The 19,426-nt window shown below is 40.1% G+C and overlaps 1 protein-coding gene across 3 annotated transcripts in view; it reads left to right on the top strand.

The window, feature by feature from the left end:
* LOC123969316 (tyrosine-protein kinase yes-like) overlaps positions 1–19,369 on the top strand; it is a 25,672-nt gene extending 6,303 nt beyond the window's left edge. For 2 of the 3 annotated variants that reach the window (XM_046046634.1, XM_046046720.1), the window contains 11 exons: positions 6,744–7,052; positions 8,829–8,928; positions 9,442–9,540; positions 9,776–9,879; positions 11,360–11,509; positions 12,011–12,166; positions 12,658–12,837; positions 13,704–13,780; positions 14,073–14,226; positions 16,192–16,323; positions 17,689–19,369. In XM_046046634.1, coding sequence (XP_045902590.1) covers positions 6,755–7,052; positions 8,829–8,928; positions 9,442–9,540; positions 9,776–9,879; positions 11,360–11,509; positions 12,011–12,166; positions 12,658–12,837; positions 13,704–13,780; positions 14,073–14,226; positions 16,192–16,323; positions 17,689–17,897 — 1,659 coding nt within the window. In that variant the 5' untranslated portion in view covers positions 6,744–6,754 and the 3' untranslated portion in view covers positions 17,898–19,369. The remainder of the gene's footprint in view (positions 1–6,743; positions 7,053–8,828; positions 8,929–9,441; positions 9,541–9,775; positions 9,880–11,359; positions 11,510–12,010; positions 12,167–12,657; positions 12,838–13,703; positions 13,781–14,072; positions 14,227–16,191; positions 16,324–17,688) is intronic. The other variant, XM_046046802.1, reaches the window with a different exon arrangement.
* Positions 19,370–19,426: the final 57 nt, after the last annotated feature.

The following is a 19,426-nucleotide window of genomic DNA, read 5'->3' as shown; positions in this document are numbered from 1 at the left end:
TAGGAAACTTTGAGTGAGCGTGTGAATGCTTCTGTAACAGAACTTAAAACTATGTACTTATTCTGGGTGAAAACAAGCAGGGACAAGAGAGGTCAAGGGTCAAAAGCAACCTCAGATGTTCATGGAGGTTCCTTAGGGCAACATCTGGAGCCTTCTCAGACATCAGCTAATACATTTAGTTTTTTATATATACTTTTGGGTTGTTGCAAAGCCTTTTGCAAGAAACGTGTTTTGACTATATTGGAAACTTACAGCTTTAGATAATGCATTACAGTAAGTGGGTTGTAAGAAATAAATGTAGAACTGCAATAGCTTTAGAAATCAAATTTTAGTTATATCTAAGTGCCAAATTAATTGCTATTTTCAGCCTCTCAAAGGTGACAATTTGATGCTTTTCTTTGTCATAATTGATCGTAAACTGAATGTCTTGGGTTTGGAACTACTGTTCGAACAAAATAAGACATTTGTAGATGTCACCTTGGGCTGTGGGAAATTATAACACACAGGTTTCTAATATTTCCTAGAGTAAGCAATGAACCAATTAATCGAGAAAATAATCGTCAGTTGCAGCCCCAGACCAAAGCTTTCAAATACTCATATGAAAGGGTATAATTCCCTGACACAGCTTGCTTTGTGTTAACCAAATATTGCAAATTCCAAAAAACAATTATCTTTTTTCAAAGTGTCCCCGATCTGCTCCATGGTAGTGTTCACCCTCCAGCTACCGGCTGGGGTAGTTGTCACGTTCCAGGCAGGTGTTGGCAAGTATCTGCCACGGTGAAGTGTCCTTGAGCAAGACACTGAATCCCCTCCAGCTATCAGTTCTACCGGTAGCTGTCAGAGCAATCTGACCTGCCTGGAAGAGGAATATTAAACAAAGATAGTGTCCAGTCTGTGGCACATAAAACTAACAAGGGATATTCAGATTTCAGGAGTTTTTGTAGAAAAGATGAACCCCATTGAGAGCAGGAAACTAAGCAGTGAAATACTCATGTATTATTTCTCCTGTAGTTACACCAAAGAATAGTCTTTTGCTGGCTGTGAATAAAAAAATACACATCTTTGTTTTTGAGATTTCACATGTTGGCTGAAGAAAGAGATTTTTTTTTTCCTTTAGCGGATTGTTTCAGTCTGTTCTAAATCATAATGCTTTGATTAAAGCTGAATGAAAAGTCAAGCTTACTTTGTCCTCGTTTTCTGTCTCAATCTGTCAGAACGAGTAGCGCTAAAACAATGGGACCACGCCTTTCCAATCAGATAGAGGAAGGAGCCTTGGTATATACATCTTTGCATTTTGTGTGATGACTTCCTAATTTAAACTCTTCACCTTCCTCGCTCATTGTTTCTGCACAGCTTTAGCTGGTGTAACTGGGAGTCCTCCTCGTGTTTGCATGCGATGTGCTGTTGTAGGTCATCATACTCGGGGCAGTGGGATGTTGTCAGCAATAACAATAAGTTACTATAATTAGCGTCAAGGCAGTTTTTTTTTCCTTTTGGTTTCATGGCTCTGCTGTTCAGGAATTATCAAGTGAGGAACTGATTAGACTTGGATGTAAAAGTCAGTGAGGTTTGACGTTTATGATCCGCTACAGATGAGTCTGCACAGTGTTGGACTTCTGTTATTTATACGATGAGGTGTGATCTTTCCTGGGATTGTTTATAGACGCTTTCCATTATGACTTCTTGCTTTTTGTGGCCTGAAATACCACCTAAGACACATTCTTTTTGTTGCATCATTTGTCACCATATCCGGAGTCATTGCATTCTCACTTTGGTGTCACAGTGAATTGTGGACAAAGCTAATGGTGTCATTATGCGATGGCTGGCTGGTTTAACCAATATGGCACAGATAGAGGGTTAGCAGAGCTGCGTCTGCATCATCACAGCCAAGAGTCTGTAAGAGCCCTCCAACAAAGATCCCCCTTAGCTCTGAAACACATCTCGCTGTTGTGCTTTTCAGACAAGCGTGACAAATATTGAAGGTCACAGGAGGAGTATGTGATCGACACTGTTTTAGCTCCAAGCCCTGGTGGTCACTCCTCTTTTTTTTGTTTTCTGTTATTATCCTCTTAGGATAAATCCTCCATCCTAATAATCCTCCTAGTAGCTCAAGCTGGTAGAGCTGGCACTGTCTGCCTGGTTTCCCCTCCCTCATTCAACCAACCTGCTATTTTGCTGTCTGTTTCTCTCCTACACTACATCTAAATTATTTATTTATTCCGTTGCTTTGATTTGCTCTACTTATCGTCCTGGATTTGGTGGGAATCACTTAGATATTGTATTTTTATGTACGTAAAAAGCAATGATTTACCATATTTTGCTTCAGAAGAATTAATTTCATTGGTGTAGTATAGTGCAGTTTTAGATTTGCTCTTAGTAAAGATAGTGGACCATTTATCACATGTCATGCTTCTCTCTGTTAATACAAATATGACCAGGGAACAGGTGTGTCTGTACACACCCTGCCTGCTGACAGATAAGCTCTGAAGCACTCTTCTCTCCAGTGAGAATTTCTGTGTATCCGCAATACTGCTTCAAACTGAGAATGTAAAAAAAATAATAATACACAAGCTAAAAATTGATTGATTCACCTATTTTCTATTTGTTAATTAAGTAATTAGGCAATCATCTGCTCTATAAAACCCTTGAAACAGCTCGCTTAACCTAATAAACAGAAGCCAAAGAACTCCTTCTGCTTAATGATGATGATAAAGAGACTACAGCCATGCTTGTGGCCCCTGTAGGCTGCATTTAAGCACAGCTAAATGCTAACATCAGAATACTAACATGCTGATATTTGGCAATTAATATTTACCATGTTCACGATCATAGTTTAGCGTGTTAGCATGCTAACATTTATTAATTAGCACCAAACACAAATTCTGCAGGTATTTGGTCATAAACCAAATTATTGGACAAATTAGTGATGTCAAAAATAAAAACTCTGGGTATTATCATAGTCATTAGAATATGTCTTCTAGGGACTTAGGGAATATCTTTATCAAATCTCACAACAATCAGTGATCAGATATTTCAGTCTTGACCAAAGTGGTGCCATTGAACCATTTCGCTAATGTGGCTAAAAACAGACAGAGCTTCCTTTTTTGTTATCTTTCACCCAGCAAATGTATGGCATTTATACTTAGTATTGATTTTCTTTATACAATCATTTGTTTGGTACATGTTTATGCATTTATTAGTTAGTTGACATTAGAGAGGTGACAGGAAATGAGGGGAGAGAGAGATAGGAAATTACATGCAACAAAGGCTGGACGTAAGCCAGGGACATTTTAGTTCATGGTTGGCACCTTAAACGTCTCCGGCACCAGGATTTATTTTAAATAGTTAGTTAAATCATTCAACTAATTGGATGAACACTAATCCTTTTTTTATTTAAATGATGCATAATTATTAAGCGGGGTATCTAGGTCTGTATGAATGTAATGCCTTGTTTGAATAACAACTAGCCAGAAACAGCATTGATACAGCAAAGAGCTCCTATTTTTCAAGGCAGAAAGGCTTTAGACTGGCTTGAAAATGTCATTAAGGGATGTCTTTATGGAGCAACAATAAAAAGTGATAATCACTTTTTATGCCTTTGTTTTTTCACTTGTCATACCTCAAAACATGCCTGCACAATTGCATCTATGCGTTTGAGTCATGCATAATTCACAGCAGATTTAACATTTACCCAAATTAATGCAACAGTATACTAACGTGGTATTTTATTTTAACATCCAAGGACTTGAATTCTCTTTAAAAGGCTCCATAACTTCAGCCCAGTATTTGTGCAGTTATGATCATTTTGGAAGAGTGATGTCACATTTATGAAACGGCTGATGCCTCATTTCTGGAATGGAAAAAAAACATCCTCACTTTAAAGTGCAAATATTCCTGGGACACTGTCCAGTGCTTTATAGCGTGGTAAGTTAACTGCTGAGCCAAAGAGCCAGGCTCTCGTCTGTCTGATGATGAAACACAAGCCCACCATAGTTGACTAAGTTGCTGAGTGAAACCCTCTGCTTTCCATGGCACTGGTTTTGTCTCAAGGTTAAAGGAAAGGCTGGCTCGGATAGTCTTTTTTCCATGCCAACATTCTCAACATACTGGCTCTAGCTCTGACATCTGAGATTAGATTTATTGGGATATTCCTTTGAAGACATTTTTAAGAAATTTGTTTCATTTTGACGACTCTCCAGCGACTGACCACTCATACAATGGTTTTGTAGAGAAGGAATAGCGGTCAGCACAAGCTGTAACCTGCAGTTTAAACGGTTGTACGGTTTTATTTGAGCAAAGGTTTCTGTGGTTTGTCCCCATTTTGTTGATTTCCTTGGCAGTTCAGCTGGAGAACTCGATGAACTCTCGATCACGCCCCTCCTTCCCCGTTGCGGAAAAATCCCTCCCGCCTCCCAACATTAAGACCACTGTTCCAAAATCAGTGAAAGGTGTATTACTGCAACAGCAGATCCGCTTTTGGATAACCGATGCATGATTGTGACCCTGTAATTCAGTGAACTGCTGCCCTTGTCACTCCTGTCACCATCTATGCTACAATGCTGCTCAGTAGCTCTGTGTTTTATTTAGTCTTTGTTTAGTCTGCTTTCATACTCCACATCTTCTCCATGCTGAATAAAGCTCTGATTTCACTTCAATCCTCTATTGTTTCACTGTCTTGTAACATGTCAGCACCAATTAACTAAGTCCAACTCCTCAAGCAGCTGTTGTTCTTGGCGAATGAAAATGTTCTGACCTCCCAAAGCTCAGATTTCTTTACAAGCATGTCTGATTGTCACCACATTTTCCGGGCCTTCACCTCACAAAAGAATGCCTCAGTATGACTCCGGCCATATTATGTTAGGGCAAGGAATGACAACCATGCAGAAGGAGACACAGCAATGTTTAAAATTTTCTAGTGTGGTCATGCTGAGGCATGGACAGACTATGAGACAATAGGCCCCTGGGTAAAGACATTTAAAAGCCCCCCTCCCATCCCTCCTACATAGGAGATAGACACCCAGACTTTAACATTTTGTAGGTAAACCTGAACTCTCAGACTCAAAGACTCTCTTTGTGGTTGTTTTGAATATCAAAGCAGTTGTTTTGACTCTCTTTGTGGTTGTTTTGAATATCAAAGCAGTTGTTTTGACTCTCTTTGTGGTTGTTTTGAATATCTTTGCAGTTGTTTTGACTCTCTTTGTGGTCATTTTGAATCCCTTTGTAGTTGTTTTGACTCTCTTTGCAGTTGTTTTGACTCTCTTTGCAGTTGTTTTGACTCTCTTTGTGGTTATTTTGACTCTCTTTGCAGTTGTTTTGACTCTCTCTGTGCTCGTTTTGAATCTCTTTGTAGTTGTTTTGACTCTCTTTGCAGTTGTTTTAACTCTCTTTGTGGTCATTTTGAATCCCTTTGTAGTTGTTTTGACTCTCTTTGTAGTTGTTTTGACTCTCTTTGCAGTTGTTTTGACTCTCTCTGTGGTCATTTTGAATCCCTTTGTAGTTGTTTTGACTCTCTTTGTGGTCATTTTGAATCCCTTTGTAGTTGTTTTGACTCTCTTTGTGGTCATTTTGAATACCTTTGTAGTTGTTTTGACTCTCTTTGTGGTCATTTTGAATCCCTTTGTTGTTGTTTTGACTCTCTTTGTGGTCATTTTGAATCCCTTTGTTGTTGTTTTGACTCTCTTTGTGGTCACTTTGAATCTTTTTGCAGTTGTTTTGACTCTCTTTGTGGTCGTTTTGAATCCCTTTGTAGTTGTTTTGACTCTCTTTGTGGTCATTTTGAATCCCTTTGTAGTTGTTTTGACTCTCTTTGTGGTCGTTTTGAATCTTTTTGTGGTTGTTTTGACTCTATGTGGTCATTTTGAATCTTTTTGCAGTTGTTTTGACTCTTTGTGGTCGTTTTGACTCTATGTGGTCATATAGAATCTTTTTGCTGTTGTTTTGACTTTCTTTGCGGTCGTTTTGACTCTCTTTGTGGTTGTTTTGAATCTTTTTGCAGTTGTTTTGACTCTCTTTGCGATCGTTTTGAATCTCTTTGTAGTTGTTTAGGCTTTATTTGTGTTTGTTCTGGGTCTTGTTGTGGCCTTTTGAATCTATTGTAGTCATTTTGCATCTCTTTGTAGTTACTTCGAGAATTTGGCACAGGGACCCCTTGACTCTTCGGCCCTTGGACCTGTGCCCGGTAGGCTGGTTTAGTAATCCCTCCATGGGAAGAGGGCCCCAAAGTGTGCAGGGGCATAAATGTAGAAAACAGCAGTGATACTGCAAAGAGCTTTTATTTTCCTCCATTTCAAGGCAGAAGGGCTGTAGATTGGATTGAATGTGTCATTTGTGTGTAAATATTGAGGGATCACTTTATGGAACAATGACATATAATAGATCACAACAATATGAAATGCTAATCACCTTTTTATCCCTTCGTTTTGCTCATGTCATACCTCAAAACATGGATTCACAATTGCATCTACACGATTCAAAGCGCATTTGACATTTACACATATGTCCCAGTTACCACATGGTTTATAATCTTATAATCTTGTAATCTAAGCAAGAAAATAATTCACATGTTAATATCAGGTCATTCAATTTTCATTTGATAACACATGTTCCTACAGGCCTTATGTTGCAATTGTTAATCCTGCATCTCCCTTGGCCCTTCTCTTTATTTATGTTTCATGAAGGCAAGTGATTGGATGCTGTACTCTGTAATCTGTTGGCATTAAATTGACATCTTTGTGTTTGTCTAGGCAGGGAGACAATGGGCTGCATAAAGAGCAAAGAGGACAAAGGCCCTACGATGAAGTATCGGCCAGAGAATTCCATGGTGTCAGATCCCAACGCCATTGCCACTACACCTCACGTAGGTCACTATGGACCGGATCCCACCCAGCTGCAGCAGAATCAACCTCCCTCCTCCTTATCAGGGCCTGGGGCTGCAAACTTCAACCACACCCTTACGCCATTTGGCGGTTCCTCGTCTGCCATGACTCCCTTTGGTGGGGCGTCATCCTCCTTCTCCGGTCCTGTGTCCAACTCATTCTCTGGTGCCGTCTCAAGTGAGTAGTCTTAGTAAGATGCAATTACAATGCTGATAGTCTTCATGGAGAGCATTTATGAATATTCATGTTCATTACTCATGTTTCAGCCCATTTTCTTTGACTTCATTATATAAAGCATACTATTAGGTTTGCATTTCTTATCTTCAAGGCAGCCATAATCTCTGTTTTTTTCAATCTGCTTTCAGCTGTAATATTTCCATAATGCCGTATGGTGTTCAATCTTTAATACCATATTTTTTATATGGTATTTAAATCAAGTTGTAGAGACTTGACTTGCTGCAGATGGGTAATCCGACTGACTCTGGTGATCCCTACTTCTTTTGGTATTGCCACTGTGAGCTTGACATTTTTTAATTTTGGTAATATATTATTGGATTTTATACACGCATCTATGCCCGAAAACTGTGGTTTATAACCAACACGTGCACTAATGACATTGACATCATGCTCAGCTGTACTTTATCTTATCTAGTACTACAGTAATTAGCAAATCTTAGCATGGGAACACGCTAAACTAAGATGATGATCAAGGTAAACCTAATACCTGCAACAAAATGGCTAAATCATGCAAACATACCTAACATTGAGCTTAACTTATGCTGATCCAACATGTCAGTGTCACGGCTAATGCCCCAGATATTGTTATTTTAACTAGCTTTTCCGTGTTGGATTTAACACAGGTCGTGCTATCAATTGTTATCACTCTAAATGTGTCTGAGCAGCTTACAGCAATCCTGAAAAAGATGAGATTGAATCCTCCTGTTTCGGTGGGATTTGGGATGTAATCTTCCTCCATGTTGGATTATCTGCTCTCCGAGGGGAGTTACAGGTGGCACTGCCATGGTATTTGCTTTCTGCAAGAGATAATGGGATTACTGTTGGCAGCATTGTTGTCAGCTGTGGGTGTATGAATGTATGAAGGAGAGGAGGAACGCACACCAGTAGTGGAGAGGTGATGGAAGTACACTAATAATTTACCAGTGTTTCGATATGACAGTCTTCTTCAGGACAAAACAGCTCAGCAGACATTAAATAGATGATAAGACACAGGTGCACTCTAAATTGGCATGCTGTAGGAGGAGCATAAAGGTACCTGGTTCATTAAAAAACATTATATTAGGGAAGCAGTTTGATCAAATGGTTAAGTTACAAATGTCAAAAACATCTCTATATAAATATCCAAAAGAATAATGTCTACAATAAAGCCTTATCACAACACATAATGTTAGGAGAGACAAGACCGATCCTATTATTAGTAGAGAAGAAAAAAACTCACACTAGGTTCCTGAAGATGAGACCTCGAAGAGTAGACATAATAAGCCACAATCAAATTTAGGATGTATGAGTGTCATCTGTCTGGGCGCGGGGATGCACAGTAGACATAATGTTTTACAGGATTTTGGCATGGGATGGAAAGATTAGCTAATTTTAAAACCTTGTGCCTGCTAAAAACTGGTTTGGTATCTTGACTTTCCTTTGGCTTGTGTCTGATTGTCACTGTCTGTCTTCGTGGAGTCCAGTCACATATCATATTTCCATGCAGGGGTAATACTCCTACTGTAGAATTATGAGCCAAAGAAAATCAATACAATATGAGCTCTCAGACCTTGGCCAGACAGATTTGTCTACCTTAACTGGCCTTCGAACATTTTCCTGATATGGTCCCTTGGATGTCCTCTACTCGCATTGTCGTCTGCTATTATGTGTTTTCTCACTTTCACAAACTCACAAGGTATTTATTCATTACTCGTTGGTCTGTGTTTGTGTTTCTAGGTGGCGTCACGTTCTTTGTGGCCTTGTATGACTATGAGGCTAGAACATCAGATGATCTCTCATTTAAAAAAGGAGACCGCTTCCAGATCATCAACAACACGTACGCATCTTCCTAGTTTCTAGATATGTTTCCTTGCAAGTAGCGCAGCAGTGATTACACAAATACCTCTCTTTCAAGCAGTGATCCTTAAACTGCACCTGGTGTCTTGTGTGTCTGTGTCCATGAATGAGATTGATTGCAACTCGTTTCTTGACACTGGCTCTCTGCACAGTGCTGTAGATCATTTATTTAATTCATGCTGTGGCAGAGATGTTACCTGAGGTTATAGCATTGTAATGTAAAAGAGATTAGTCTCATTCAGTCCCCATTGTGGCAATGTTCTTCAGTCCTACCTCACACTAAAGACAGTGTTGTATCAAATCTGGAGGTTTAAATGAATGTAGAACAAATCACTTAAAAGTGAGGATAATTGTATTCAAGTCTAACTTAAATTATACATTTTTTACATCCAGAGTATCAATCACTGCAGGATATGTGAGTACCAGGCCTTGGCTGTCTGTTAAATGAACATGGCATCTGTCTCATCTCTCTTGTGCCATTGTCCTTCTACAGAGAAGGAGACTGGTGGGAGGCTCGCTCCATCAACACGGGAAGGACAGGCTACATCCCGAGCAATTATGTGGCCCCTGCTGACTCCATCCAGGCTGAAGAGTAAGGCCTTGTTGCGGCTTGTTATAACCTCATTACTCCATCAGTGGCGAATGCATGAGGAGACTAATAACACTAGCATGATCTCATCTCATATGTGGCTTGTAAAAAAGCCCACAGTCCCATTATTAACAGCTTCACAACCCGGTGGCAACTTCAGCATGTGATGCAGCTTTTCAGTCACCACTTAAGTTTTGAGTTGGGCAGGGTTTTTTATGTATATGCTTTCTCTTGATAGGTGGTACTTTGGTAAAATGGGTCGCAAAGACGCTGAGAGGTTGCTGCTGAATCCAGGCAACCAACGAGGAACTTATCTGGTGCGAGAAAGTGAAACTACTAAAGGTGATGATCACTTCTTCATGAACCAATTAGTAAAGTGGGAGGTGTCATTTTTCAGGCATCCAGTCCTGTTCATTTAATTTGTGGACGATTCAGCAGTTGGAGCACTTTTAGAAAACTAAAACTCCCAATGACCATTTTGGTATAAAACATCCAGGCACAGAGCTCAAAATTGTTTTTCTAGTGCAAATAATGGTGAGCTACAGGTACAGATTACGATTGATAGAAAGGTTCTGGGTGAATGTTGATGAATTCTGCAACTATGCTGCTGTGTTTTTTTCCGTAAATACAAAAACAGTGCTCTGATTTGCCCCTCTTCCTGGCTTCCCTTCTCCATAGCAAAGTCAGCTGAGGATCACGGGTGTCGTAGTATTTAGAGCACAAGTCATTCAAGCAAACAAACTTATGTTGCACTTTTCAAGACTAGCCTGGCTAAACAAGCAGAATTAAGTGCCCAATCCCCAAAATAAAAGGTATAGAGGTAAGAGAATGCCAAAAACCTGTACTGTTGACTTTGTTTAATAGATCAATGTTTCAATCTTACTCTATCTTGGTCAGACATTGTCAGTGCCTGACAAATAATTTACATTTCTTGGGAACTATCAGTGCAGTGTGCTGATCTTTTGTCTGACCTCTGCTTTCAGTGTGTTTCTTTATCCATCACGAGTAAAGTGTGTTTTGGGTTTGCGTGTTCTTCCGAGCATTTAAAGCCATTAGCCATATAAACTTCTCAGAAACAATGGAGTTTCTAAGTTTTGGGGAATATAAGACATTAAAAGATAACTGGGAGTTTACAGTGGTAAATAAAATACTTATGAAACCACCTACTTTCAAGAGAGCCAACCAGCGACTGTTTTTAATTAAAAAGCTGAGGAGCTTTAGGGTTAGTCAACACATACTTGAGATGGCATATAAGCGCCTGGTGGAAGCATTTTACAGTTTAATGTAACAGCTTGGTATGGCAACCTGAATGTGACAGACAAAAACAAGCTTTCCAAAATAGTGATGTGATGTGATGGACAGAGATGTATTTGACAGTTTGGTACTCGGGAAGGGCAGACGGATATCTGTAGACGCCTCACACCCACTGAACTCAGAGTTTGAGTTGCTCCCGTCTGGCCATCGATTCAAGGCCCCCAGGGCGAGAAACATATATAAGAGATCTTTTATTTCCCAACCCATACAGACACTGAGTGCATTTTTGAATGTGTTTTCTTGTGGGCTGTAATCTACCTCATTTCCACCTGCTGCTGCTGTTTTTTGTTTTCTGCTTGTGGCACAATTTTTGTTGTATGTTGATCTTTATGTTGGATATCTGTGGTGTCATGGTTGTATTTCTGTTTTGGAGAAGTCAAAGAGAAATTTCCACTAAGGTGGACAATAAAGTCTAATCTAATCTAATCTACTTTTATAGGCACCACACAGTCCAATCACTGACCCTTTTGTTTAGATGGATGAAGAACATTTCCCTTGTCTCCTCCAGGTGCTTATTCTCTCTCCATCCGAGACTGGGACGAAGCCAAAGGTGACAATGTGAAACACTACAAGATCCGCAAGCTTGACAGCGGGGGGTACTACATCACTACACGAGCGCAGTTTGACACACTGCAGAAGCTTGTCAAACACTACACAGGTATGAAGTGTGCAGTGCTTCCCGCACGCTTTCTTTTTCTTTCTTCTCTCATTCATTATTCATCGCAGTCTTTCATCACACCTGAAAATTACTCTCAGTCACACCCGCTGCTCTGTGCCACCTGCAATAGGCCCCGGACTGTTACCAAGGGAGATGAAAAGCATTTAATTTTTGCGACAATTGATGGTGCAGTTACGATTCCGAGCCTCCCTCCTCATCACCGGCCTGAGGAGGGTTGAGGTTAAAATCTCTGTGATCCCACTTCATTTCAGTCTGACTCTGGAGAGGGCTGCGGTGTGTTTGAAAAGCCACTTAATTTATATTTCAACACAGTTGGTCTAAGCGCATCAGTTCATCCACATCAAATGGAATGAATCCATGCATGAAACTGCTTTAAAACGCTGTATCCTGCTGCTTCAAAGACTCATGTCTTGGGGGTGTGTGTGTGGCCCTGCTGGCTGTAATGTAGCGTTTTGATCTACGTGTCTCGCTTTATCACAGAGCACGCCGATGGGCTTTGCCACAGGCTGACCACGGTTTGCCCCACAGTCAAGCCTCAGACCCAGGGGCTTGCTAAAGATGCCTGGGAGATCCCTCGGGAGTCCTTGCGACTGGAGCTCAAACTGGGACAAGGCTGCTTTGGAGAGGTCTGGATGGGTAAGAGCAAGACAGGCAAGACACGCAGGAACATGTTCAGAAAATACTTTCTTGTCGTGCATTTGTTTAGTTTTCAGTTGTAATTATCTAGATGGGGCAACACAAAATCAGCCCAGGTTTATGTAGTAAATGCAGACATTATGCGCATAAATCGAACACACAAACACTCTATATTTATTGTGTTTATTTTTGTCCAAACTGGGGAATTATCCACTTCCTGCAGTTGCTTCCTCTGTTTGTTATATTCTCTGTGTCTCCAGAGATCGTGTCACTCAGGAGGACTGCTCCGGACAGATTTATTTGTTCCTTTTTGAACTGCGAGCTCGTATCCGCTCATCCCAGGGACATTTTGCGAGGAGTGCACGCATGACAGCACATGTCTGAGCAATTACAAGACCTAATTAATGATATTGTCCTGCTCCCAGCCCATTAACAACACTGATTACCCCTGCGCCCTGTGGGCTTTTTTCTCCCTATCTTTGTCTCTACAGGCACGTGGAATGGCACAACTAAGGTGGCAATAAAGACGTTGAAGCCGGGCACCATGTCACCTGAGGCCTTCCTCCAAGAGGCCCAGATCATGAAGAAGCTCAGACACGACAAACTGGTGCCTCTTTATGCTGTGGTGTCTGAGGAGCCCATTTATATCGTCACCGAGTACATGGCCAAAGGTACATGCAGATACCTGAAGCATACCTGAAAACCTATTACAAGCTCCAGACTGGCATATTTGATCAGCAATCAAGCTAATTTTCTGAGAACTCTCAGCCCTGGAGAATAACAAGACTCGGCTGCTTCCTGTTACATGACACTGATCAGGTCTATTTTTAAAGAAAAGCAAAACAACATCAAGCCTCAGCCTGCAGACTTTTCAGGCAGATAACTGATCACGCGGCCTTGATGCACCCAGCACTGATGTCAGATACACACATGGTGATTTCCTTAAAGGAAAAATGTAAATTTTTATGGATGTTTTAATTAATATGCTGTGCAGATTGAAAGTCCTTGAGAGTCCCTTGTGGTTTCCCGAGGCCTGAAACTGGGATGTTTAATTGAAAGCTGCAGTAGTTTTGTGGGAGGCTCTCACAGCTTCAGCTGCAATGCGTTTTTTTTTTTGGCTTTTATGAGTAATTAGATTTACGTGTGTAAATGTTAACTCTATGACATATGCTTCTCTGTGTGCGCATGTGTGTTTAAATACTTGCAGTTTGTTGATCTACTGTGTGATGTCATGTCATAGAGCAACTGCCTTAGTGTTTTTCCTTTTTCCTCTACTCTCCATGCAGAAAATGCATCCTCTGATAGGCAGAGTGATTAAATATCATTGAATCTTATACCACTTCACAGCCAAGCTTAATTTAATATTGAGTTTAATCTTCTAACCAGGTATAGTGAGGATGGAGGGCTTAATTTAAATATTTAACATTTCATATAGTGGTACATTAGTATGCAGGTGGTATCACGGCCCTTTTATTGCTCCTACAGTATATCATGGCTGCCCTGCGTTTACGACTTCTCCCTGTCGCTGTTTTTATAGGAAGCCTGCTCGACTTCCTCAAAGAGGGTGATGGCAAATTCCTGAAGCTCCCCTTGTTGGTGGACATGGCTGCACAGGTGAGACAAACCACAAATTACTGTATTTGTTTTTTGTTTCACGAGTGCAGAATTTGTCAGTGAATCGTGCTGTTGAGTTACTATTTTAATTCTCTGGATTAAAAAAAAGAAAGAACGACAGCTTCAGGTAAACATGTCTTCTGCTCCCAGATTTGGCACACTTTGCTTTTGTTCTTTAATTATTAGTCTCCTCTTTATGCCTGACAGAGTGCTTGATGTTCTGAGTGTGAGAAGCTAAAAATTATTTACTGAAGCAGCCGCCATGAGATGCTGTCATATGTTTTGTTTTTAGATTGCTGACGGCATGGCCTTCATCGAGAGGATGAACTACATCCACAGGGATCTGCGTGCTGCCAACATTCTCGTTGGCGATAACCTGGTGTGCAAGATCGCCGACTTTGGTCTGGCCAGGTTGATAGAGGACAATGAGTACACAGCGAGGCAAGGTGGGTAAACACACACACTATGAATGAGGTGTCATGGTAGAAATGGAGAGCAGTGACCTCACAGCGAGGACGACTCCCTGTTGTCTCATATCACAGTGAATTAGGACAATAGTGGAAACCAGATGCTCCTGTTGCCTCTGATTAGTTGTGCTTTTCACACACTGTGAGAATCCATCTCACTGCCATGTCTGCTCCCTAAAGGGGTGGTTCATCTAAATTACTCGTGGTATCTCTCTATGTGGATAAGTTAGGTTTTATTTACCTAGATTTTGAGATTTCTGCCTCCATCCTAACACAATGAAGGTCTCTTTCCCTTACTTTGTGTGTTTGTATAGAGTGAGCCAAACACACTTAAATTTTTACTGGAAACAATTGTGAAACTGTAAAAACACATTTGAACAACAAATCCTATATATTCAAATCAGAAAACAAGTTGAGATACCATGTAGTATACAATAGTAGACCAAATATTTTCTAACAAGACCAGGAGCCATGCTAACAGCTCTGTTAGGCTTTATTTACTTAGGCCCAGCGGTGATTAAGCTAAATGTTAACGTCAGCATGCTAACATGCCCAGAATGACAATTTTAATATGCCAATGTTTGGCAGGTATAATTTCTTGTTTTTAATTATTATTGTTTAACATGTTAGAATTCTAACGTTTGCTAATTAGCACTAAATGGAAAGTACACCTGTGGCTGATGGGAATGCCCATAGATGCAGATATTTGGTCATAAAGTATTGACAAATTAAAAGATAACTTTATAGTAAATTTTATGCTAATCCAGCCAACAGAAAAGTCAGGAAATTACCAAAGTCAGTAAGATTCATCCTCCGGGGATTATGAATGTCTGTACAGATTTTCACTGGAATCCATCTTATATTTATTGACATATTTCAGTCTGGACCACAGTGGTGGACTGAGCCCAAATGAGTAAGTACAGTAAGAATGAACCTAGATTCACAGAAGTATAATTGAGCTGTCAAATGATTAAAATTGCCCCTGAAGCCAGGAAGTGTCATCAATGAAAGATCAATATTTAGTTCCCATAGGAAGTACAACAGAGTAATAAATCTTGTAAACATACGCAGAGTCAACAAGAGAACAAGAGTACAAAGATTAAACATTCAGCCCACGGTCATTAACCTTATTCGGCTTATGTATAGAGACTAGCTTGGTTAGCAGTAATCTGACCACAGAAAAACTAAATCAACAGTCACAAAGTAGCTACAGATAGTGCTCCAACAAGGGCACCTGGAGAGTACACAAACATGCTTGTCAAGAATTTCTTGGTCACACAAGTCTGACAAAATGCTGAATGTGACAGTGACAGTGGCAGTGAAACCAACTGCTTGAGAATAGAAGATTTTTGACGCTCACAGCTTTGAAAATGTTAAATATCTCTTTCCAGTCCCAGGCATTAATTAGTTTGCATAAGGACTATATCTTCAGTAGTTCCAGTGAAAACTGTTCAAGTGGAGTATTTATCATTACCACAACATTTCTAACGGAAATACAGATTGATTAATTGCTTTAATGTAATTTTCACTACTTGTGATGCACAAACAGAATTTCATTATCCCCCAGTGTACTGGAGTTGTGGCAGAAATAACCACAAATCTAGAGATGTCTCTAATTCATCAATCAAACCGTGACTTCTGAGGAGCAAAAGTAATTATTTACTTTATAAATGTGATAGCTAATGACAAATAAATATTGCCAAAGAACATAATGACATGCTTGGACACGCTTACTTAATTTGAGTGAACCAACCCTTTAAAAGCAAGCTCCATTTTCTCTAAGGTGCATTTATAAGCCTGAATCAATCTGAACCCAAAAAATGCTGTGGTCTCACTGATATCAATGTGGGTCACTATGGCCATTATGATTTCCTGGAAATAAATCCAGAAATGAAGACAGACGCCCTCTAGTGGAACCTCACCTCTCCTCTCCATCACATACAGGAGCCAAATTCCCAATTAAATGGACGGCCCCTGAGGCGGCCCTGTATGGCCGCTTCACCATAAAGTCAGACGCCTGGTCCTTTGGGATCTTACTGACCGAGCTCGTCACCAAAGGCAGAGTGCCCTACCCAGGTAAGTGACAGTGACAACAGACACACTCATGCACACACCGGATGTGGGAAAAAGAAAACGTTGGCGTCGGACGGCGGTGATTCACGGCCGGAGTTATCAGCTTTCAGTCTGTCAGTAGACATCAAGCTGGCGTGCTCGTTAATGTTGGAGGATGAAGTGAAGCTGTCTGACATTGTCTGAACTGGTTGTTTATGCCCCTGCAGGCCGAACAGTGACATCCATACGCACGCACTGATGCCCTTACACACACACACACACAAACACACACACACACACATATACACACGCACATTTGAGATTAGATGAGACCATCTGTTAGAGGACAATCAGGAGATTGAACACCACTCTTGTTTATAACCATCTGCCAGACTGATATTGCCCTGGGGAGCAGTGCCTGCAGCATTCTGCACCACCTTCACACAGCTCCACTCTCTGTCAGACACAACACTGAAACAACCAATAGATCAGAGCATTAATTAAAAACAATTCTGACAATTGATTTAAGTAGTAATTGGGCATTTTGGGAAATACATATATTAACTTTCTTGCTGACGGTTAGATGAGTCGATCAATATGCTCATGTCTGTACACTAATGAAGCCACAGCTAGCAGCCCATTAGCTTAGCTTAGCATAAAGACTGGAAACTAGAGAAAACAGAGCCTGGCTCTGTCAAGAGGTGATGAAATCAGCCTACCAGCACCTCTAAAGCTCTCTAATTAATAGTTTGTCTCTTATCAACAAAAACTAAAACAAGAAAACTGGAAGAAGAACAGGTTTGCCATGATATACTGTAGGAGCAATAAAAGGGCCGTGATACCACCTGCATACTAATGTACCACTATATGAAATGTTAAATATTTAAATTAAGCCCTCCATCCTCACTATACCTGGTTAGAAGATTGCTGGTTTGAGCTTCTCAAATGTGAGAATTCATCTATTTTCTCTGTTGTATATCCTATCGGCTTAAACAAATTGTTACATTTTGTATACTAAAAAGTAAATTGTTTTCAAAAATAATCAGGAGATAAATCACTAAAAAAAATTATCATTAATTACAGCACTAATCTGATTATTAGGGTTAACTGTAAATACGATTTAACAATCTATCATTAGGAGTTTGATCCTGACCCCTTTCTGTTTACATTAGATTTTTTATTGTCTTTTTCAGGAAATATGTTTCTGCCATCCATACATAGCCTCACATATAAACTAGAGCTCACTTATGAGAGTGATGATTTTACTCTGAAAAACATATACACGAGCCTCTTGGAGATTCCTTCATTGGTATTCCTCCTAACCTTAACCCCGCCAACAAAGCAATTAAAAGCTCTGACAGTGTCTTCTGCCTCCTGTCTCCTCCTCAGGCATGGTGAACCGTGAGGTACTGGAGCAGGTGGAGCGAGGCTACCGCATGCCCTGCCCCCAGGGGTGCCCCGAGTCCCTGCACGAGATGATGAAGCTCTGCTGGAAGAAGGATCCGGATGAGAGGCCCACTTTCGAGTACCTCCAGTCCTTCCTGGAGGACTATTTCACCGCCACAGAGCCACAGTACCAACCTGGAGAGAACCTATAGCCTGCCTGGAATTTGCTGTGTATCCCTCCGCCATGAAGCGGACTTTCTTAAAGACAGGGAGAAGACATGAGTCTTAATTATTCTACGCTATAAAAAGTCGACTGGAAACCAGGCAAACCAGTTGCATAAACCACTACTTTCTCTACCAATTCTTGATTCTGTTTTGTGTTTTTTATCAGCGTCTGCCACCATTTCATTTCATTCTCATATATTTTTTGTATTCATTCATGGTACTACGCAAGTCTTAGCTGCGTGAAATGATTTTTAATGTGGGTTTTACCACCATGTACAATAATGTCTGGTAGATATAAACACATTCATCTCACTCGCTGCATGGGTGGGTTTTTACTTTCTAACGAACATGGCGTATTGCTGTGAAATAAGCTGTGATAATGCCTCGCAATAGAAAAACACATTGATGAGAATGGCAGAACAGTTGGGCTTTTATGTGGTTTAATGTGGAGATCTCACACTCCATTTGCTTCCAAATTGTCTTCTTTTGTGGTGAATTGGTAAATTATGGATCAAAACAATGAATTATTAACAGAGATAATATATAAAACTGATAGGGAGAAGCTCTCAGGGGACTCATTATCACAGTCCATTTGACTGGGATTATTTAAAAGTAAATCCCACACAGTTTAACTGTAGTTACATTACATCAGCATTTATTACAAATGGGTGACAAGAATGACATTGTCTTTTACGCCTTTCTAATCTTTCTCAATCCATTTTTTAAAAGATATCATGTTCTTCTATGTTCCTTTATCATCAGAATGTATTGTCACAATTTACTCATATCACATCAATATAGTTTTATAGCTTCGTTTCAAAACTTTATACTTTCCATCATCATCCATAAATCTCTACTAAGACTCTTTTTTTTATAACAATGCCATAATTGTTTCTGTCCCTCACTGCCCGGGTTGTTTAATTTCACTGTGGTCACTACAGACATGCTTAGATAAAAACGGTCTGTATAATGGGTCAGTGAATTAAACAGTGATGAAACTTGTGGACTTGTGGCTTCTTTCCAAGCCAGCATAACACTTGACATGTGACCTTTGTGCCATCCAAGGACACAGGAGGATTTCAATGGCTCTAAAACTCTTTCTGAACATGAACAAAGCCACCAAATACGTTGGAAACAACCATTTTGCCAGCTAAAATGTAACTGACCGAGAACGTGGGACTTTTTCATGTTCATGTATCTAAGGTGGCTCTATTTGTATTGCAATGCAACTGTTTTTTACAGTGATTTTGTTCCTATAAATGCAAACTAGGGACAATATTATGATGGGAATAACACTGATTGATGCCTGAGCTTGTAAAGAAGGGCTTTGTACATTGTAAAATCCTCATTTTATAAGATTATTAATGGAAATGGACAAGATTGCAAAATATATTTGGGAGGGAGGTAGTGGGTTGAGACTGGTCTGAGTGAATTTGTATAATAAAGACGTGATTTTAAACAGTTCCGTTGTCTTTTTAATGTTTTGATATGTCTCTTTAAATGTCCCAATGTTTAA

The sequence above is a fragment of the Micropterus dolomieu genome, linkage group LG01 (genome assembly GCF_021292245.1).
Source record: "Micropterus dolomieu isolate WLL.071019.BEF.003 ecotype Adirondacks linkage group LG01, ASM2129224v1, whole genome shotgun sequence".
NCBI lineage: Eukaryota > Metazoa > Chordata > Actinopteri > Centrarchiformes > Centrarchidae > Micropterus > Micropterus dolomieu.
This window is presented reverse-complemented; position numbering and strand designations above follow the sequence as displayed.